The following is a 22,197-nucleotide window of genomic DNA, read 5'->3' as shown; positions in this document are numbered from 1 at the left end:
TGAGGGGAGACCTTGTCACTCTTTACAACTGCCTGACAGGAGGTTGTAGCATGGCGGGGGTTGGCCTCTTCTCCCAAGTAGCAAGTGATGGGACACGAGGGAACGTCCTCAAGTTGCACCAGGGGAGGTTCAGATTGGATATTAGGAAAAAATTCTTCATGGAAAGGGTTGTCAGGCATTGGAACGGGCTGTCCAGGGCAGCGGTGGAGTCACCATCCCTGGAGGGGTTTAAAAGACACGGAGGTGAGGTTCTTAGAGACATGGGTCAGTGGTGGACTTGGCAGTGCTGGGATAATAGTTGGACTTGATGATCTTGAAGGTCTTTTCCAAACTAAATGATTCTTTAATTCTATGATTTGCAGTTTACTTCCAACAAGAAAAAAAAAACAAACAAAAAGCCCCACAAAAATCAAATCTGTTTCTTACTAGTTAATTTGTTTTATTTGCTGTTTTCCAATGGTAGTCAAATTCTGGTTTTTAGCCCCATGATCCTTACATGCACATTAGCAAAATGAATATTATATTTCCATAGCATAACATTCAACCTTTATTTGGTAGAGCTTGCTTCTGCATCAGCAAACAATATGCCTTGCTTTTAAGTAAGGACTTCACCCAAAACAAAGGATTCTCTAATTTCACAATACTGTTTTTCCTGAACTTCCTTTATTTCTGATCCTCCTTTGTTGCAGAAGCAAATTTTTAAAGCCTTAGCCTGTCAAGTCATCTTATTTTTTCAGAATTTGAAATGGTATTATAGACTAATTCCATTTTATCACAACAAATGAGTAGTTAGGCATGACAATATAGCACTTGTAAGGGTTCCTCAGTGGGGTTGCATGAAAATGACTGAATTATAGTGCCAAAATATCTGAAATTCATGTCAGAGTATTCTCAGCTGAGAATCTAAAACAAACTACTGCAGTATTGCCAAAGGAAAATGCAAGTAATTAATAGAATAAACAACAGGAAAAGAGCTAGTTAAATCCTTTCAGTTCTCTGTCTTCTCTGTAACTGAGAAGTCTTTTCTGAATCATTTTATTAAAAATAGCTTTAGTTAAGCTGAAGAAGGGAGGTGTGATAAGAAAAAGGGCTCATAGCACAGGTAGTACATAAACCCTCAGGGCAGCTGTATATATAGGTTTTGGACTCATGTTTTATGGCCTTTTTTATAAAGGATGAGAAAGTTCATACCGTGTATGCAGAACCTAAGTACAGGATCTTTAAAAATTCCATAGCCAGATTTAAAGACAATAGATACTAATCAAGTAATAGATACTAGTTAGAGAGATCAGTGCTGGGTCAGTTATTTCAGAACCTGGATCATTACTAAGAAAAGACACAGGAATCCTCTCAGTTGCTGTAACACCTACAATATAGATGATGTATAAACTTCCTGTTTCTCAGAGACTGGTCTGACAGCTCAGATGAGGAGACAGACTGCAATAAAAAAAGCAATTCGAGCCCATATAGACATTTAGCACATTGAGACTTTGACTTTTGTCCATTTTTGAAGAGAAGACCAAGTTTAATTTCTTTACTGCAGTATTTGTCGGTGTTTTCCTATTTGAAATCCTAGAGAAAAAATATCTTGAATTCTGTTACTGTAAAAGTTTGAAAAAGTGCTCCTTTCACTGTGCATTTATGGTTTTCCACATACCTGGAGATCACACTAAGGTATTAAGTACTCACCAAAATCATAGGAAAGGCCTTGGGGAAGCTTTGAGTTCTAAAAGCTGGGTGGTTTTTTTTTCTGTGAAACAGCTTTTTTTGTTTTTTGTTTTCTTTCCCAAACTGCAGTATTTGTGATTTAAGACACATATTTCTCCTGTGTTCTAGTGTAAGGGTTTCCCAACGGAGGGGCAGGTGCTACATTCTCTAAGCAATGCTGGACACTCCATTGCACTGTCCATGAGACAAACGGGGGGGCAGGTAAGAGAAATGCGATAGAAACGATGATCTCCAGCTCCAGAAAACATGGTCCTTGGCAACACAACTGGAACTACCATCGGGTGGACTAACCCAGGAAAACGGCTCCTCGTGTTCATCGATGCCATGTTGTGACACCTCCTTCACAGTAAGTTTCTGAAAACATTTTTCATGCTACAGCTTTCAAATGTGTTTGGCTAGGCAAGAAAAACAGGCGACGGTGTTTGGGAACGGAGATACACAAGCTCGGCCGCGTGGCTTCGTTGGCACCTGAGCTGCTGCACGTGATGATTGGAATCCTGCAGACCACGTTTCCTCCATCAAAAGCAAACGCAGACTGTATCCCATCTCTTATTTCTTCTGCTTCCCGTCTCCGAGCAGCTAATAATTAAATATTTTGTTTTCTAATCAAAACACATTCATAAAACAAAGTTCATAGCAGTACTGTTGTAGCCTAAGCGTTCTGAATACACGTGAGGCACCATACATCCCTAGAACTCATCTCCTTCATAAAACTGTAGCTGTAGTGCTAGTGTAAAGCTTTAAAAACACAAGTGTCAAAAAGAGCATAAAGAATTGTGCAGCTATTGCAAAATAGTTAACCATGTTACTAGGCAATTTCCTTTCAAACGGAGCTGTTAGGCAGCAATGCTCCCAGGCTGCTTCACCTCCTGGCAAGGCTGTGGAAGTCCTGTCTACCTGAAAGCTGTGAATTTGGTACATCAAACTGAAAGGCTTTTTTCTTTTTTTTAATATACTTTCACAAAATATGAGATTCGCAAAACAGTACAAAATGCACACACTTCAGGTTTATATATAAATAGTGAGTACCTCTTACGCCATGTAAAGTGAATTTTCTTTCACTTGAGAGCGCCCTCTTTAAGCCCTCGTTGATTAGGACAAATGTAATGGAAAGTGGCAGTGTCCACATTTTAGCAGTGACAAGAAAAGGATTGGGGAGGGATAAAGAATATGAACACGAATTCTTGCACGATAGCGAAGGTCAGGTCTTGATATTGGTACCAGGGCGTTGAACAGGGCTGTGTGAACACCATGTGCTGCTGAGCCTGATGCTTCCCAGAAAGCTGCAGGAACCCCCATGGGACAGTGCTGGAGGACCCGTTCTCTCAGGAGATTCTGCCTTCTTTGAGGGTTAGTTGGTGACACAAAAGACGAAGCTTTAGATCCTTTTTCTGCCTCAGGTGCCACGGAGTGCTCTCAATAGTTGCATTCATGATAAAAGGAGAAGGTGCAGGGACTGCACCTTGCTAAGCTTGACTTCTCTTGTGGTAGAGAGTGTTACAGGTATTAATGGATACATACTTGATTTTCTTTCTGGTTAAATCTGTAATTTGTTCTAGTGTGAATGAGACCTGACCCTGTCCTTGAAAGCATCCAAACATACAGTTTTCTTTTCAGTGACAATGTAGATATCTCATGTCACACGGACAGACTGTATCACTTTGGCAGCTTCAGCTCCGTTCTTGTGTCTAGCATAGCCAAGCATCCAAATGGTATTTGCTAAAAGTAAACACTGCACACACTGCTGTGACCTGTATTTATCACTTGGCATGAAAATCACATCTTTTTATGCGGTTAGAAGCCCAGCGCTGTGTGGTAGTGAAGGATCCTCAACTCCTGGCTTCGGAGCAGGGAGTCGCCTGCGTCAGCCCTGGGACCAACACACAGGCACTTCAGTTTTGGGTGTAGCTACACTAAGGCCCACAATCTACCCTCAGGAAATGTGCAGTTTTCATCACCGCCATTGGACGTGACATTCCCATAGCTGATGGCAGAAGTTGGCTGGAGGTGCTTTACAAAGGGCTGTGACCGGTTTGCTTTGGATCGCTATTTACAGGCACTTTGCTGTCCTCATACCTGTCAGCTCTGCTGCTCCTTTGAAAAGATCTCATCCCTTAATTGAAAACTGACCATTAGTGACGCACCTGCTGTTGGTTTGCATACAACTGGACATCAAACCTACAATATTACTTAAATGTAAACATACACCTCTTTACATAAAATAAACACATACCACCACTCTAACCCTAAAGCCTAGAGCATTAAGAAGCCAGTCCAATCCTAAGTATACGTTAAATAGCTTTGGAGTAAAATTAAACAAAAAGCTAAATTACAAGCATGTAAGATCTTCGTTTGCTGCTGATTCTTTTCTAGCCCCAGGTCATGATTTACATCTTTGCACTGTCTTGTTTTGGTGGTTCTGCTGACTGTGTTTCCAGTACTGAATATTTAACTAGGGAGAAAGAAAAACAAACCACATTAGTACAACAGCATACAATGGAACCAGAGTACAAGCAATGGGTACCCGGCACTGGTTGGTTGTATGTGACATTGGAAGAGCATTTGCAGCAGCCCTGGTTATCTGCCACTGAAAGAAGGATCACGCTTTTCTTGTATAAGACTCTTGATGGCTGAAAACATGAAAGCTAAATACTAACTGTGGGCATTTGAAGCATGAGCTCCTTGGACCCTTACCATGGCTTTCTTTTTTGTGCAATAAAGGGGGAAAAACACTGTGGTGGGTGTTTCACAAAAAGCTGCAGCATCACCTAAGTGGTGTCTTCATAAAAGAGGCACAGAAACTCAGTACAGCTCGAGAGACTTAAGAATGTCCCTCAGTAAAGCTGCTTTTGTGGCCAGACACAGGCAGGGTAAGGAAAGCAAGGTTCTCACCTTGGGGTTCCTCGCTTACGACAGCTTCCATGTTTTCTCCTTTCACATATTCTGCGTTAAGTCCCTCTGAGAAGCAACGATAAAGACAGTGAGACGGGAGAGTAGAAAGTAAAATTTGCTTTGATGCCTTAAAAACTCTGGAAATGGGCCTATCTGCTGTAAAAGCTAAGACGCCTTTTTTGCAACCCCCTCTGCATTAACAGCAGTATAGAAACATCAGTAAACCATAAACAGTGCTGAGAAAGCATCGCTGGATTTTAAAGTGACTGCAGAGGCTTGCCTAGAGGGCACAGCTCCTAGCAGCAGCCCTTTCTTCTGAGTCTCTTGCTTCATCTTTATCAGGCGAGGCAGCCGGGCTCATTACTGTGCTCAGGCGCTCAGCTAGAAGTGCAGGGAGTAGGTACATCTTTGGGACGGGACTGCTGTGCAGTGGGGGTGCGCCTCAGCGTGGATAGAGGGTTTTGTTCTCATTAAATCTAAGTTATGCAGAGCTGCAAGGAGCAGTTTAGAGCATGGCCATGGTGATGAAGCAGGATCCCAGTGGGGCGTCAAATCGCGAATAAGTCACTTATTTAAATGCAAAGAGGTTTCCAATGTTTGCGACAAGTGCAGCCCAGGCTGAGGGGCAAGGCTGGGCACTGCCAGGCAGGCGGGTGGCTGCACGGTGACAGCAGGAGTCACTGCAAGGGGAACGGGCTGGCACCGCTAGCCCTGGCCCAGCTCAGAGCTAAGAGTGTCTGGGGTGCGCCATGTACCTCAGCCGTCCCCTACAGCTCCTCTAAAGAACCTCTGTGGAGAGAGGCAGTAGGAGTGCTGTCCTGTTGCATCCCAACAGGGAGGGAGCAGGGAAGGGGAGGGGGCCGTACTGCTTTGCAAAGGAAGGCTGAGGTAATCCACTCTGCAGCCACACAACACACATTTCTTAGACATCTGAACTTGTTTACACATCTAAACGCAGTGAGAAGTGTGGCAGGGACTTCTCTATGCCTCACCACCAGGCTTTGATGGGTCTACTTTGTACCTCACAGGGAAGCAGGCAGGGAACGGTGCCATGGCCGAGGCCAAAGCAGCACAACCGGAGCCCTCATGCAGCAATGGGGCAGCTGCTGCCCCCAGGGTGTGGGAGCGAAACAAAAGTTTATGCAACTGGCTAAAAACACTCCATAACCCCCAGGCCAGCACAGACACTGCAGGCTCAGCGCAGGCTCAGGGCTGAGGGACCCGAGAGGCTGAGCAGCAGCCGAGGACAGGGCTAGTGAGTGGGAGACGCAGTGTAAGAAGAGAAGTGGGCTAAAGATGTACATGCGCTTTAGTGGAACCAACACATGCTCGTCAGAAGAGACTCAAAAATGAGCACTGGATCTGCAGCCTCACCACAGAAGGATGGCTGGGCAAGGAAAAAAGCTGAGCCTGTTCCTCCGTACTTGGAGCAAGTGGTCATCACACACCACCACTGCCTCCCCTAGGACATGTGTTTTGCTGGGATAACACCAAATGCAATTTATGTTTTTCAATAAAAAGCCACTTTTGCAGTGGCTGACGGCTCTTAGATTTCTGTCATGCATTGCAATGCATCTAAGGCCTGACATTAGCCCAGCATGCCATGTCTGATGGCTTAAATTAATCCTCCTTTATAATTAACTTTAATTTCCTGCAGCCTTTCTGAGGCTTTGTGTGTCTCAGCTTCCCCCTCATCAAAGCCTTTACTCTTTTTTTTTAATTATTTATTCTTGCCAAAATATCATTTAAGTGGGGGGAATATACAAGGGTGTTTCATTCCATCACATTCATTTGACTTTTCCTGCTGATCTAATTTACCAAGATGCTCCTGCTTGTTTCAAGCAGAACTGGGAAAATAGCATGATTCCAGCAGAAATTTCCAGCCCTGAACACCCTTCCCCCAGAGCAAAGGAGACTCGCAGGAGATTTCATTTGATTAATTTGGAAAGAGCTTTTTCCAGCTGTTTGCAACCACCCCAAAATGGGTTGGAGGAGCCCACCATGGCCAGTCCAGTGCCATGCGGTGAGATTGTTGGGATACCTCCTGCAACACTTACACCAAGCAAATTTATGGGGCAGCTCATGCAAAAGGCACTTTTTAGGAATAGGAAACTCTGCTGCTTAATTTGCACTGAATTGCAGTGATTGCTGCACACCTGCAGAAGGGTGGGCTGGGCTGTACCCCTCATGGCTGCCAGAGCTGCAGACACTGGCTGTGCTTCCTTCGCTGCTGCCTGGTGAGTTTTTGCCTCTTGCTGAGAATTTAGGGGTTTGGTTTTGTTTGTTTGGTTTGGGGTGGGATGTGTTTTTACATATTTACCCTGTTTGGTGTTGGTTTGGTCTTTGGCTGCGATGGTCGGTGGGTGCGTGTTGGGGGCTGTGCGCAGCCCTGGGGGTGGCAGCAGGTCCTGGGGCTGTCGCTGCTGAGGGTTCCTGCCTGTGCAATGTCTGACAGGGCAGAGGGGCTCAGTGGCCCATGGCTGGGGCGGCTCTGCCAGGTCTGAGTCACTGGATGCCTGACACCCCTTCTTGTCTCCAGGCTGGAAAATGGCAGCAGGGTTCAGGGGACAAATAGGTGGGTGCTTGCGGGGAGGGGGGAACACTTACGCTGGATGCTGAAGCAGAACTTCTTCTGCTGGTAGGAGATGTAGCTGGTGACCGCCCCGATGAGCGCCATGGCCAGGCCGCTGGCAATGCCAGCAATTGTCCCCGTCTCTGCCACTCCGCCTGTGGGGTGCAGACAGTGGGTGCTGTGCAGGGGGGGCACCTGCCCCACCCATCCCACCCTATCCCACCGCTGCCCCGGCAGTACCTACCTCCACCATAGTCGTTGTTGCTGCTGCCCCCAGAACCTGCAAGAGATACCAGCCTGCCAGTGGCTCCTCTGCTCCCCCCGTGCCGGGCAGGGGAGGGGTGGCAGGGCAGCCCCGGGGTGTATGTCCCTTTGGGGTGCTGTGTCCCTGCTCCCCACACCTCTGCCTGGCTGTCAGGGTGGTTCCTCGTTGCTTCTTGGAACAGTCTGAAGCTGCTCCGCTGTCCCACCATGTGTGCTCAGGGGGAGCCTCTGCAGGGGACACCTCTGCCTGCAGACAGCAAACCTCATCCCCACCTTGCACCGCTCCCGGTGTAAAGAGCGGGTAAATGAAATGTTGTTGGATAGTCAGACGGCACGCTTGTGCCATCACAGGGAGGTGACTGGTTAAGCTCCATAATGTCAGGGAATCTTCACTTGGCTTGAAGTCTATTTTAAAATCGCTTTCCCTGGAGAAACTGGGCTGTGAGGAGAAGCCGCTTCTGCTGGAAGCTGCAGTCCTTACCGAGCCACTTACATGCTGAATTTATGGAAGCAGGTCAGCATTGTATTAATGCCTCTGATGTGGTTTGTCCTTGGCACAGAGATTCATTAAATGTTGATTGGCCTTGTGGCGTTCATCTCTTGCTTGGCTGCTTTTAATATTTAATGCTGTGGATCCTTGTGAATGTGAAGGCTTATCAGATTGTTGCTGATTTTCCTCCTTGTTTCAACCATCAATGGTTGTGTGGCAGAAAGCAAATGAAGGCTTATGCCCCCTCACGGCACCGGGGGGGTGCATCTCCTTTTGAGATGGATGGGGAGATGTGGGTCCCATCAGCCCTGGTGGCAGCTGGAGCTGCAGAGCCTCCAGGAGATCAAAAATAAGCAACTCCAACCACTGGCACAAGGTATGACCATGGAGGCCAAAAACTGTGTTCCCCTGGCCCCACGGCTGAGACCCCTTTTCCCCACATGAGCACCTCTCGAGAAGACAAGCGCTGTTCTGCACAGGGTGGTTTGTAGACTTTGGCTGGTATGGTGATTATTGCCCGAGATGGAACTGCTAAAGCAAACTAATGCACGTAGGTCACCGCTTACCTTTCTTCTTGTCTGGGCTGTAGCCACCGCCGTCCACAATGCCGGCCAGGTCGTCATCTGAAAATGCTTTAAAAATAACAAGAACAGAATGTGGTTGGCACCCAGAGGCAGGTGTGGTCACAATGGGAAAGGCCACTGGCTTCACGTGTGCTCAGTGACAATGGGGGGACTTGCTCTCTCAATCTGCATATAACCAAAGTCACCCAGAAAAGCACGGAAGCCGCCTTCCCAGGAGGGCAAACGCAGCCAGAGCTGCCTAGAAAACAACACAACGGGAAGGAAAAATAGTGCGTACCTTGCTTGGAATAAGAGGGATCCCAAAAACTGAGCGTGTTTGGATGGGCAGGGCTTGGAAATGGGACTTTTAGGGGATCCTGGGCAGGGGTCACCTATGAGCATCACGCACCCAGGATGGGACCAGCCTCCTGCAAACTCCCGCTCCTGGGGAAATTCTTCTCAGCCGGGCAGATGGAGGCTGCTCTATTTGAGTATCTTCTATTCTGAAGAGCTGTGTGGGGCTTTCTGTGCAGCAGGGCCTAGAGCAGGGGTCTGCACACCCATTTAAACCAGCGGCTCCCAATCAGCTGGCTACTCAGTCCCCAGTGAGAACAGGCAGCAGTTAATAAGCAGTTCTGCTTCTCTCCCAGTTACCAGATATTAACAAAATGTTTAACTACAACTTATTTTAAGCTCATAGAAGAGGTAATAATTGACTTTAAGTCTAGCCTGAAAGAAATACCCCTGAATCAAAGTTTAAATATTTTTTTTTAACTGAAATTACTGATACATTTACGAGTTCATGAAATGTTCTGGGGGCTCAGCCTCAGCTGGTGGAGCAGGAGAGAGGAAGAAGCGCCAGCCTGGCCCAGGTCCTGCGGGCGGGTAGAGGACTCTCCTTCCCAGAGGAACTGAGCACCAGCACATCCTGGTACAGGCGAAAAAGTTCTCTCACAGTTGTAGTGGGAACATTTAATTCATGCAGGACAAGAGCAGAGAAACACAGTCTGGGAACCAGCAGCTGAATGAGTGGAGCTGTTGAACCCCTCGGTTCTGGTCCCAGAGGGAGCCTGGGTGTGCAGCAAGGAGTGTGATGAGAGGAGACCAAACACTGAGCCAAGCCAGTGAAAGGCTCCTTCTCTGATGCTGCACCGTGGGAAGGGTTACCTTTGCCTTAATAGCCCGGAAGAGACTGCCTTATGCACTAGATTACCACAAAAAACAGATTTATGGGCTTAGTAATGAGTGTAAAAAAGGAAAAAACAACAAAAAACTACTATGCCAGAACCTGGAGAGGTCCCAGGCAATCCAGGATGCAGCATTGCAGGGGAATGCATGTGCTGGTTTGTGACCAGTGCCACGTTCCAGTGGCTCAACACCTCAACCTTTCCTGCAGGAGTCTGAAACCTGAACAAGCCCACAATATCAAAGTGCAGACAAGTCACCTAGTTAATACAATCTAATAAAATATCTGACTATTCATTACATGTGTGAGCAGGGTATATGGCCATCTCGACATCAATAAACTAGCTGTGCAAAGTCTGTTTTCTAGCTCAAGTGCTCAAGGGAACAATCCTTGTAGACAAATGATTCATTCACCAGAGTATTTTAGAGATGGAAAAAAAAATCTCCCAGCCCATAGCGTATGTTATGCCAGGACTTAAGCCTGCCCTAAATTTATGTCTTGGCAATGACTGCGAACCCCAACAGCACATGCCCTCGGTTAAATAGCTGTCAGGTACAGGGACGAGGGGGAGCTTAAAACAATCACCGCAGTTTAACGGGTCAGAAGAGACCCTGGGAAAGCAACCCGCAGGCAGGCAGCGTGTCGTCAGGCAAAGCCCCTCTCTACCAAGGACCTTCCCTCCCCTCGGTGCCTGAGGAAGGGGCTGCGCTGCCTGCGCGGGCAGGGCAGGGGTGCTGGCTGCAGGCAGGGGCTGTGGGCAAGGGAGCGCCTCTGCTTCTCCTCGCCCCATCGCCCACCAGGAATGGCGTCTGGCACTGAGAGCCTGTTCCCAGGAGGGGATGGGGGACAGCGAGGATCTGCCGCAGGTCCCAAGGGACAGTGTGGCAAGCGGGATGGAGAGGGGAGGTTGACGTACCTTCACCTGGCCTTATGTCTGGTCTCCCACCATCTTTCCTATCGTTCTTATCATCAAAGGCATCAGCCAAGTCCAAATCCCCAGGATACTTCGCTGTAAAACAACATGGGGGGTTAGCAGTGCTGGCCACAGGCTGGGGATCTCAATTAACTAAGGAAATGCTTAGCTTCACCAGGGAAAAGTGCCAGCGAAAGAGATGAAGCCTCTGTCGCAAGTATCTCCTGGTTTCGCTATACGGCATCATGGCAGATCTTTCAAATCCATCCCATTCTGTGCCCCTGTGCTGCTGTGGGGAGAAATGCCGTGTTCCTCTGCGGAACAGCCTCATGCTGTGGCTCGAGTGCTGGGCAATCAGACAAATCAAGTCAGGTAGAAAAGGTCAGAGCCAAACAGGCGCTCCCAAAGGCCCAGCCAGCAGAGGGGACAGAGGCGGCTGTGCCGCATTGCCGTGCTGGCTGAAGTGGCCAGCATTTTGATCACTTGCTGATATTTTCTTCCATGAACCCCCCGTTGGTACCCTGAGCAGCCTGGCTCTGGCAGAGTAGCTATTGCCTTTGCCAAAGGAGGCTAAAACCATGGCACGGAGCCAACCTGAGCTCCTCAGCCCTCCCGCCAGCTTGCACCCTAGTTTATTATGATATAAAATTGTTTGTTTTGTTTCATATTTTTTTTTTTTTAAGTGTCAGAGTGCCTTTCGCCAAAACTGCTGGAGCAGGGAGCAAAGTGGCTGGCTGACAGGGTGCCCTGAGCCTGTGGGACAGCGTGCCGGTGAACCCTGGCACAGCTGGGCTGTGTGCTGTGCTGGGGAGGACAGCAAGCCCACAGCCTGAAAACAGGCAGAGGAATGCAAAACAGTCCAGGAGCCACCAAGATCCCCAGGGGTCTTTTTTTATTTTCCCCCAGTGTCACATGTGAACAAACAAACTAGAAACTGGAAGTACCGGGCGAGGGGCAGTGCCACCGTCACTGCGCATCCCGAAGCATTTGGCTGCGCTGGCAGCAGAGCCAGGACAAAGCCGGGGGGGCTGGGGAGCTCATGCTCACCTGGGTTAGGCTTGCGGGGGGCCCTCGTAGTTTTTGGCTGCTTGGTTGTGGTGGTGTGGAGGACATCCCAAAAGCTGTTGTCTGAAGGGAGGGGAAAAAAATGAGACCAACATGACGTTACCCTCTGAAACACGCATTTGGACAAGCACGGAGAGGGGATCCCCTCCCCACAGGGAGACTGAGGCTGCACTGGGGTGGTTCAGTACTCTGGTCCCTCCACAGCTTTGGCTGCTCCTGACACCAGGGGCACTCCCTGCCCCTCGGTGCCCTGGGGATGCTCAAGCCCTTGGTGTAGGTGGCGGGCATCTTTGCAGGGATCCCCTGCACCATGGCATGTGTCCATGGAGCTCTAATTTGAGAAGGGGACAAGCAGGGCTGCCAGGAACATGCACCCACACATGCTGCCGGCAGGGCGCACGCCACACTCATGAGAGCTCTGCCACCGTGAGCACGGTCCCATGTCATTCCCGTGATCTACCCACAGCACAAAGGAGCAGGACCAGGTGCCACTGAAAAGGTACTTCAGAACGTGCCACTTCATTGATGAAATCTCCCACCTAACAACAGCTAACGGCTCTGTCCAGGCTAAAAATTTTTACAAATGCTGCTTGGTGAAGCCCCCCAACATGGCTCAGGCAGGGGTGTGTGGGCAGTGAGGGAGGGAGGATGGCGAAATGCTGGTGCCCATCCTCAGCGAGAGCCTGGAGATCGGCTCTGCTGGCTCCGACAACAGTGGAGCCGGAGGAGGTAGTCACCTTTTAAAGTCACCTGTTGGTGAGCACCAAAACATGCCACAGCTCATTTGTCTGCACCCAGTTCCAGCCTCCTGGCTGCCAGGATGGCTCCCTGTTACTTTGGGGAGTGTTTTCCCCAAAGCCCCAAAGGCGAGCACACTCACACCCCCCCCCGGGCGCAGGGAGCTCTGCAGTACCTGGCTTTCCCGGTCTGGGGAAGGGCTTTGGAGTGGGCTTGGCTGGTTTGGTGGTGGTCTCCAGAGGGGGGTCAAAGTAATCAGCCAGATCAAAGCCTGTTGCAGGAGAGAAAGGACCATTAAAATCCTCATTGTTTGGTGGGGATGGTGTGAGGCTTTGGGCACACATCACCTGTGGGTGCTGTACTAGTTACGTTGAACCATTGTTGGGGGTCAATGGCACCCGTGTTGGCGCCGAGCTGAAAAGGGCATCCAGCTGCTCCACTGCTCAATCACAACTGTATTGCAGAGCCTTCAGATCACCCCGGCCATCATTTAACCCTCCCCGTCCGAGCTGTGGCTGCCACCCACTCCTAGCCCGAGCGACCCCAAAACAATGTGTTTTGTGGGGGAGACCTGTCGCTGTCCTGTGGCACCTCCCAACAGATGGTGCAGACGAGAAGGTGCTGTGGGGACTGAGCTGGTGGTTGGGACCCATCTGCTCCCTGCACGGCTCCCTGTGAGTGACCCTGGGCTGAGCAGACGGGGCCAGGACACAGGAACCCACTGCAGGAGACCCTGGGAGAAATAACACATCCAAAAAGCACTCCGCAGGGAAGAAAAAACTCGCCAAGACAAAGCCTCAGGCTCGGCATGTGTCCATTTCCCGGGGAAAATTTATTGGATTGAACGGGCTCTCGTTCGGGCTGTGATCCAAATGCTGAAGCCCTGCACGTGCTTCAGACACTTGGCTTTTCTTGTCTCTAGCAAAGACCACAGCGGCCAAGGAGCTGGACAGTCAGATTTGCTCAAATTTGTGCCAAGATCTTTATGCAAGGGCAAGCAGGTTCACTTCCAAGCACTCCCCTGCTGCAGTTTATTTTAGGCTCCACTCGCAGGGTTGAGCAACCCTCGGCTCTTGTGACCATGCTATATTTAAGCAGGTATGTTTGGCCAGAACTGAGCCAGAGGAGCTGCTGGCAAGGAAACCTGGGTGAATTTAAGGGAGCTTCCTCAGCTGGGGCAGATGCTGTGGAGCCAGCCAGCACATCTGACAGGCACAAGCAGTTGGAGAGGTGTTTTCACCTGGATGGGGAAACATCACCAGGCTGGACTTTTCCATGGGGGCTGGGCATATCTTGGAGTAAAAGAAGGAAGGAAAATGTCCTCTGGGCTCCCTCCTGGAAGAACAGCTAGCATGTGCCGTGCAGGCAGAAAAAAAAAGCCCTTGTATGCCTGAGCAGTGATTTGTGTCTTTTCTGTTGGGATACTACAAAAACTGTGTGAAATTCAGCCTTGGCTATAAATGCTCCAATGCCACTTGTCTTCAGCAAGGACAGAAATATCAATATTGCATTTACTTTGGCCATACGGGAGGAGCGCACATATGCACACCAGCACCAGCTTTCCCACGGGCAAGTGAAGGTGTCCCAAAGCGTCTGCTAAGGCTGCAGCACCCACCAGCACAGGCACAGCCCACAGCAGGGTTCGCACGGTTTAAACACCCATGGGAAGCAAACCCCATGCTGTACTTAAAAGACACAGGCACAAGGTCTCACCTGTCCCATCTGCTGGCTTTCTGGGTCCTTTGGGAGTAGCTGTGACAAAACAGGGAGGAAAATGTTAGTTGTGGGCATCACTGAAAATGTCTCACTTGTGTTTTGAGAATAAATGGCAAAGATTTCACCATGAGCATTATAGCTGACCATCGCTGGTCTGTGTTTGTCAACTTGGAGCCCAGAGCCACGAAACCCCCGTGCACACAGCATGTGGCCCCAGGAGAGGAGCTGCCCGTGCAGGAGGGTGAGCGGCTGCAGCCCCACGCAGCATCGGGCAGGATCTGGCCCCGCACAGGCAGCGTCCCACCGGGCAGAAAGCTGAGTGCTGTAAAAAACTGCTCTGAATTCAGACTCCCAGGGACAGCAGCAAACAGAGCAAGGACAGATGCTGTACAGAACAGCATGGAAAACAACAGTAAGCTGCCAATATTTTGTTGTTCCCTGCCCGGTTGGCTAGTTAAACAACAGATAATTTCCAGGGCTGCCTTATATATGGGAGGTTTCCCATCAGATGGAGGAATTTTGGTGACACCTCAGTGCTCAGATTCCAGCTCCCCCAGCTGCTCCTGGGCTAAAACAAGCTCCAGTGAGCCTTCAGGGGGATTGAGTTGGTTTGTGTTTTGTTTTGTTTTCCCTTGTAAACCACAATTAATAGTGGCTAGCATTGCCGCATATATGAATAAATTATGAGCAAGAGTTGTAGCTGCTCTGTTCCCATTAATTTCCATTTGCGCCTCTGAATACCGGAGTACTTCTGCTGGGCTCTATTTCCAGTGTGTCGCTACGGTTTGATGTGACCCGACGTCAGACCCTTCGTTTGCTTTTATTCCGGGACTGATGTGATGAAGTCCAAGGCAGGATGCAGCAGCCGGGGGAGGCTGAGGGACAGCGCTGTCACCTCCCCCTGCTCTCACAGCTGGGACTCCAGCCTGGGGAAACACTGCTTTCCCTCTGCAGGAGGTGGCTGTTCAGCATTTCTAACCAGGTGTCTCCACATACCATATTAAAGGGCTTGCAAAATCCTAGATGAGATCACTCAGGCGTGTGACCAAGCCTGATATCCCATGGTCTATCCTATCCCCCTCCTGCTGAACCCGGCGTGCTGCAGGAGAGATACATGGAGTAGAGTCCGGATGCTCCGTGCAAACTCTAACGTAACACAGCACAAGTATCTGTGTGTTGTTAAGACTATAAAGTGAGAGGTTTTGAAACTTTTTTTAGCTTTCATTTAAACAGTTGTGGGTGTATTTTGTATGATTACAGGGGCCAGCATGACTCGCAGAGTGCCCCCTGCTACCGCCCAGCCAGGCACTGGGTCTGGGGATGGTCACCATGACCCACACGAGGAGGGATGGGCAGCAAGGGGTCCTGGGCGCTGGGGTTTGCAGCTCCACCACAGCACCTCTGTAGCTGGGCAGTGACAGGGAGAGGCAATGTGTCCAGGGGCAAGACCTGGCTTGGGTTCAGCCCTCAGTGCTGGGAACAGGCGTGCGATGTGCCCCTGGGAGGGAGATGAGCCTCCTCCCACCAGCTGCTGTGCTGGCGGTCGGGTTATCTCTTTTGGGTGTAAAATGAGAGCTGTGCTGCCCTGCCTGGCCAGGCTCAGCAGGTTGCCTTCCCCGGGTGGAGAGGGAGAGTGATTAATGCATCATCCTCCAAGCAAACAGGGGCATGTTTGATAGCAGGTGTTACTATGACAGGCAAGGATGCCAAAAAGACATGGTCAGTGCTGCTGCTACATCAAAGCACTGGTGTGCCTCCGAGGTTTGGTCACAGAAATCAAAAAGCGAAGGGCACAAGGTCAGCAACCAGCTTCTCCAGGACTATCCCCAGTCCCACCGGCTGGCAAGCCCAGGCACTGCATCTCCCCAGGCACACAATGAGGTGCACCGCATCCTCTACCACCCTCCCACCAGCATCAGATCACAAAAGAACAAATCACATCCACTAAAATCTATTTGTTTTCTCCTCTTTAAAAGAATGAATAAACATGACTTACGTCGCTTGGTGGTGAGGTCATCATACAGGGCATCTTCTAGTTTGAAGTCATCTGTGTCATCCCCATGACCTGGAGACAAAGAATCAGCACTGGTTGTACTCATTCTGCACAAAGTCAACCGCCTTTAACTACAGCACAGCTAGACTTGTTCGCTCAAATTGCTTTAGTTTTTAGAGGGCTTTCCGCTTTTTTCTGAACCTGACCTACCGTCAGTGATGAGGAAGACATCAGCCTTCTCCAAATGCTGTGACTGTTAAATTGCAGAGCAGTCATCTCTGGATTTTCCATTTGTCTGCCCTAATGGATGCAGTATAAAAACACATGCTATGCTTAAATTTGTCAAGGAAAGCCTACCAATTCATCTCTCAAGCTGCCAATCATCTGTGGCTGTGCTCATGATTATATGTTTGCTAAACACCATGAAAACATTGGGACAGCACAGACAAATCCAGTGAAAAACAAAAAAGCCCTGTGCACCTTTTCCTTGCAAGTGCCTTCCAACATCAAAGGGTTTGTATGAAAATGCTGCTGCTGGCTGCCAAGCAGAGTTTAGCATTTCAGAGACCGCCTGCATCGTTCTGCCTTGATAATGCAAACCAGGACCAAACCCCCATCCCAGGGATACACCTGACAGGCACAGGAAGATTTTTTGTTAGAGATGCCTCACCACAACTCCAGTCACTTTATAATATCCCAAGGATAACTTGGTGCTACACCATGTTCTCCTGTGATAGGGCCAGTTAATCCTTCCTTTCTCCATCTTTTTTTTGCATGGCGTTAATTACTGTTGACTTACCCTAGTTCTGAATGTGTTTGTCTTGATAAATTCACGCTTTTACATCTCAGAGCATGCTGAGTAATTAATATCCTTTGGGTTTGCTAAGTACTGCAGCACTGCAAGAGAACATTAAAATGGCTTTCCTCTTATTCCGACTGCTAAATGGATTTAGCTATTGCCACCTGAGCTCCAGCATGCTTCATGAATAAATTTAAAGCTTTACTGACAAGGGCAATAACAGGAAGGCACCAGTCCATCAGAAAGCAGGTATCAGCATTTCACTGAAAAACTTCTACCAAGAGTGGTCACTAAGTACTGCAACACCTCCAGCTCCGGTTTCACTTACTCACACATCACATCTCGTTTCATTTGCTGTCTATTTAAACGTACACTCAGCAAACTCGAGGGTGATTTAAATGCGGGGTCTGTGGCTGGAAAGTTGCTATGGGCTTCTCTCTCCTGGCAAAGCACTCAGTGTTAAACTGCTGCTTGGGGGGTGTGTAAGTAATAGATGTCCCAGCCCAGGGCTGCGTTTCTGATCGAGATGAAGGATGCCAATGCTTCCCATGTGAGCCCAGACAAACAGCCGGCCACAGGCGATGTCCTGTTGCAGGTGGAGCCCAGTTCCCATGCTTGCACAGGGTGTTGCTGAACCACCAGCACATCCCTGCTGAGATCCCACAAGCTCGTTAGTGCAGTGGCTGAACATCCCAAGCTTGCAACTCTGGTAATTTTATGCAGGTTCCCTTTCCCAGCATGGCTTTTTCCCCAGCCTTTACTGAGTTTTCAGGAATCTCGGAGGCTCTGTCATTCTTGTCTTTCTATTTTAAACACTGTTTAAAAAAAGGTGGAAAGGGGAGACCACAGCATGTCTCTGGCGGGATGAGAATCACTACAAACCTGTCTGGGGGAAACGCACTGTTGCTGTGTCTCATTTTGGTTCCCCCTGCCTCCGCAGCAGGCAGGGCGAGCTGGCAGCGGGGGTGTGGTGGTGGCATCAAGACTGGCATTGGTATGCCAGAAGCCATCCCCTCTCTACCCCCGCTCCCCCTGCTCTCTTTGATTAAATACATGTTAAGGGTGTTGATTTGCTGCATGCCAGCCCCGCTGACAGCGCATCCTCCCTGTGCTCTGCCTTTGACGTAGGTGCCCAAATCCCAAGTCAATGGGAGCGGGTGGCCCCGGGGGTGTGTGCAGCTCACTATGCCTCTGCTGAACAGCTGTGGGGGTCAGGGGGCTGCATGGAGACATCCCCCTCAGTAAGGCCACGGGTCCTGCAGGCATTGTGAGTGCCTCAAAAAATGGGCTCCCCCCTGCCTGGCTTTGGGGGGCTCACTGGACTCGCCGGCTGAGCAGCCCTTATACTTCCTCGGGTTTGGTGACGGGTCCCCTCAGCATCTCTCCCTGCAGGACAGGAGGAGAGTGCTGCTTCCAAAATCAGCCTCCCCAGAGCCAGCTGGCACACCAATGGGTCTCGAGGCATGAAAGGTGCTCAGAGTGCCCCATCCTTGCAGGGCTGATGTAAACCAGCAGCCGCTAATATGTCCTGGGCTGCTGCTGTGTCCCAGAGATCCCCCCGCTGGGGAGAGCCACCCATGGGGCTCGGGTAAAGGTTAGGAAAGTGTCGACACACTGTAATCACCCGGTTAAACCTTCCCCAGGAGCTGTGGCACTTGGCACAGCCCATTTCCCAGGGCTTTCCCACCACTGCCCACTGCAAACCGAGATCCTTTTCCAGGGCAATTTAAACCTAGGAATCCCCTGGCATTGGCAAGGATTAATAATAGATTGCCAGTTAATCGAAGCTGACAACATCTTTATTTCATGCAAAGGGTGTTATAGAGACGTATTATACCTTTTATGGATCAATGACCAAGCACTCCCGTCCAAGGCACGCAAACTTGCCTGCTTGCTCTGGCAGACAAGAGCTGAACGCTTCCTTCCGCATTCTTTTTTTCAGTTCCTAAGTGGTAACAAGCCAGATGCTTAAAACCCAACCAGCACTTGGTACGCATGTTTACCTTGCAAACACAGCTTTTTGGGAGGCAGCGCTGCTGCTCCCTACACTGTCTCACGCAAATCCCTTTGCCTCTGAGGCCCTGGTCCCACTCTGCAATTGCTGAAGGAGTGGGCTCCCGAGCTTCCAAAACCCATCCTCTGATGGGATTCCAAGCACAGCACACAATATTTTTATATTAAGGGTTTATACTCTCCGGGAGAAGCAGAGGCACATGTCTATGTACTACAGCTCACAAGCATCCCGCTGTGCGTTGCAGAGGTGTGTGTCTGTGATGCATGCTTAGCGGTCGAGGTCCTGCAAACCCCGACATTTCAGCTCCCCCATAGGATGTACCTGCGCTGCCAGCAGCCTGGTATGGGACTATAAAACTACTGATACGCGAAATCATCCTCCACTGATTGCTCGGTGTCAGGGAGCAGTACAGGATCTTCGCTGGCGTTGATGACTATTTTGTTGGGTTTTTTTCTCTACTGTTGCACTGGGTCCTTGGCAGGATTCTTGTCTCTGGCTGCTGGGAGCAAAGGCACATCCCCAAGGACAGCTGGGACGAGAGGGGAGCCCTGCACACTGCTGGCTGGGGAGCAGTCGTACCAGCGCTGGAGCATCCGTGGGGCTGCAGGTCTATGGTGAGGGGGAAAATAGGCAAACAAAGCGTGTTTTCCATATTTTTCTTCAATACAGCAATAAAAAGAAACCAAGCTGGGACACTGCATGGTACCCAACATGAATCCCCCAATGCCAGAGCATGGAGATGGAGGGAACCCAAGGCTGCAGCTGTGCTGGGTGGAGGCTGTAAAACAGAGGTGTGAGCTATGGCCAAGCTGGCACCGCAGGCTCCCTCGCTTCACACCGAGTCCCCCTGCTTTGCTGTGGGTATTTTTAATCAGAGCTAGCTGCTCTTTGAAGGTAGAACGGTTTTGTGCCTTAATGTATTCTTTCCTCATTATTTTCTGTAGTAGGCAGCTCAAACACACAATTGTACTCGTCAGCTTTTTAGTTTTTACAATTATATATATATTCTAATTAAGCCCCACTGTTTGACAAAGCTTGAATTACAGTATCATAATTCACACCCAGTATATTGCAAGGCCGTCTGCAGCACTCGGAACGAGGTGTATTCCATTTTTAGTGCCAGCCCACGGATCTCTTTGTGCAATATATATGTGTTTAGCTTCCCTGGGAATTGAGAGCTCACGACAGTACGAGATTGACAGCCTGGGAGATTACGGGAGAATGCAAAGCAGGTACAAGGGCAGTGGAAAGTAATTCCAACTGCCTGACTTTAATGCATCCACCTTAGGAGTGACACAGCAGGCTGCGAGTGGGAGAGCGGGGGGAAAGCACGTGCTGAGGTAACCGAAAGCACCAGGGTCTCCCCAGTGACCAACCTCATCCTTTTGGCTCTGAGTTACGGTGTTGGCACAGGCAGGCGGTTCCCTGTGCAGGGCACCCACGGCCATGCTGGCACCTCTGGGCAGGGCGCTGGGGATGGAGGGTTTTCAGGTGCAGTGTCACACTGCCCACGCTGGGCTGCATCCTCGCAGTGGTGTTTCCCATTGTGTCAGGAGACATACAGCCTCAAAGGTCTGCGGGGAGCAAACAGCCACTCCTCTGTGGGCACAGGGCTGGTATGCAGCAGCCGGGGTGCCACCAGCGGTCCCCAGGGACCTCCCCTGGAGCAGGGAATGGCACATCAATACCAGTTGGAACAATGACCCTGGTAAGCACAGACCAGAGCTTCAGACTTGCTGATGCTCTCTACCACCACTGACTGAGCGTCAGCCCCAGCCGCTTGCCAAACACGTGGTAAAGTTACTTTTAAGTGCCAAGTCGCTTGCAAATCTTGAGTTCTTGCTGACTGCTAAGACCAAGGTGCAGTCCTGTGTGCCCAGGGAGAGCAGAGCTCTTTGGAGCTGGGGCATTGCAGATGTTCTCTGGGAGCAGCTCTGGCGGGCCAGGCGGGTAAGGACAGTCTGGAGCAGCCGGACTTCTCTCCAGAGACGTGCCCAGGCTGTCTCCTGAACACAGACCGCCTCCTGAAGTCAGCTCTGCTTTGAAAGGCAGACTCTGAACTTCCTCGGGGCCGTCCCTGCACGAACACGCCGGGGCGAGGGCAGGCAGGATGGCAGCAGGTTGGTGGCTGGCGCGGGGGCACATGGCCCTGGTCTGGGCACCGGCACTGAGAGCGGTGGGACACAGCCCCCACCTGGGGTGGCCCCTGCGCCTCGCAGGGGATGAGGCAACGCTGCTGTCCTCATTCTACATCCCCAACGAAACATTTTGATTTCCAGAAGTACTAATCAAAATCACTCTTGATTATGGCAAAAACAACCTCTGTGGATTTTTTTTTTCTTATGCAATTAACAAGGGTATATGGTAATTCCAAGCAATCTTGCTCTTGAGATTAAAGGCAAGCCTGCCAGGAAGCACAAGAATAAAGCTTTAAGATGAGAATTTGCATAATGAAGACTTTCTCTTCTGTGGAGGGACTAATGGTGGGTATGTATGAAACTTATTAACAGAAATGCCTAAAAGCCGGGCACACCAGCACGGACAGGAGCAGTGCTGTCTGCATCTCTGGGCAATGCACCACGCTTGGGTTTTTAATCCACAAGAAAATTCTGCATTTTAAGCCACAGGAAAATCCTGTGTTTCTGTGCACTGTGGCAGCTGGATGAGAAGTAGATGTCTGTTGCAATTTGATTGCAAGGATTACTAGGAATAATTTAAATTATTCGGTGGCAGCATCTGATACGCTCAGCACCCAGTGAAAGTGATGGAGGTAGCAAGGAAAACGTGACCAGCAAAACCGGCCTGGGTCTGGTGGGCTCCAGACTCCTTCTTGGCAGACACCCATTAGCACCATGATCTGCGATCAGGCCAGAAAGGCCACTGTCTTGATGAGCAGGAGAAGGCAAGTCCTTGCTGGAAGCTGCCCCCCCGAGGTGCTGAACGCTGGAGGGATGCTGGTATCCATCCACCCTGCATCACACCATGGGCTGCCCTAAGGTCCCAACACATCTTCTCCCCACCTCAGGTGGAAGACAGTCCTCCAGGTTGCTCCCAAAGCACTCGAAGAAGCAGTGCTGTCCCGCACACCCTGCAGTGTCCCACGTCCCCAGGGAGCAGCTGGTGGCTCAGCCTCTGCCACCACGCTGGGAGCCACTGGCAGGTTTGCAGAGACCAGGCACAAAACACAGCCAGGAGGAGTTTCTCATCCACTGCCATCTCGTGCAGCCTTTCTCATTCCTCCACAGCAAGATTTAAAACCCCAGA

At 50.0% G+C, this 22,197-nt stretch overlaps 1 protein-coding gene across 1 annotated transcript in view; it reads right to left on the bottom strand.

Moving 5' to 3' along the window:
- Nucleotides 1–414: 414 nt before the first annotated feature.
- The window catches only part of CD99L2 (CD99 molecule like 2), a 32,630-nt gene continuing 10,847 nt past the window's right edge, over nucleotides 415–22,197 (bottom strand). Inside the window, exons 2-11 of the mRNA XM_065077845.1 lie at nucleotides 16,124–16,192; nucleotides 14,125–14,163; nucleotides 12,587–12,682; nucleotides 11,656–11,736; nucleotides 10,612–10,704; nucleotides 8,513–8,578; nucleotides 7,437–7,472; nucleotides 7,228–7,347; nucleotides 4,621–4,686; nucleotides 415–4,180 (exon numbers count right to left, since the gene is read on the bottom strand). Coding sequence (XP_064933917.1) covers nucleotides 4,116–4,180; nucleotides 4,621–4,686; nucleotides 7,228–7,347; nucleotides 7,437–7,472; nucleotides 8,513–8,578; nucleotides 10,612–10,704; nucleotides 11,656–11,736; nucleotides 12,587–12,682; nucleotides 14,125–14,163; nucleotides 16,124–16,192 — 731 coding nt within the window. The 3' untranslated portion in view covers nucleotides 415–4,115. The remainder of the gene's footprint in view (nucleotides 4,181–4,620; nucleotides 4,687–7,227; nucleotides 7,348–7,436; nucleotides 7,473–8,512; nucleotides 8,579–10,611; nucleotides 10,705–11,655; nucleotides 11,737–12,586; nucleotides 12,683–14,124; nucleotides 14,164–16,123; nucleotides 16,193–22,197) is intronic.

The sequence above is a fragment of the Columba livia genome, chromosome 12, assembly GCF_036013475.1.
Source record: "Columba livia isolate bColLiv1 breed racing homer chromosome 12, bColLiv1.pat.W.v2, whole genome shotgun sequence".
NCBI lineage: Eukaryota > Metazoa > Chordata > Aves > Columbiformes > Columbidae > Columba > Columba livia.
This window is presented reverse-complemented; position numbering and strand designations above follow the sequence as displayed.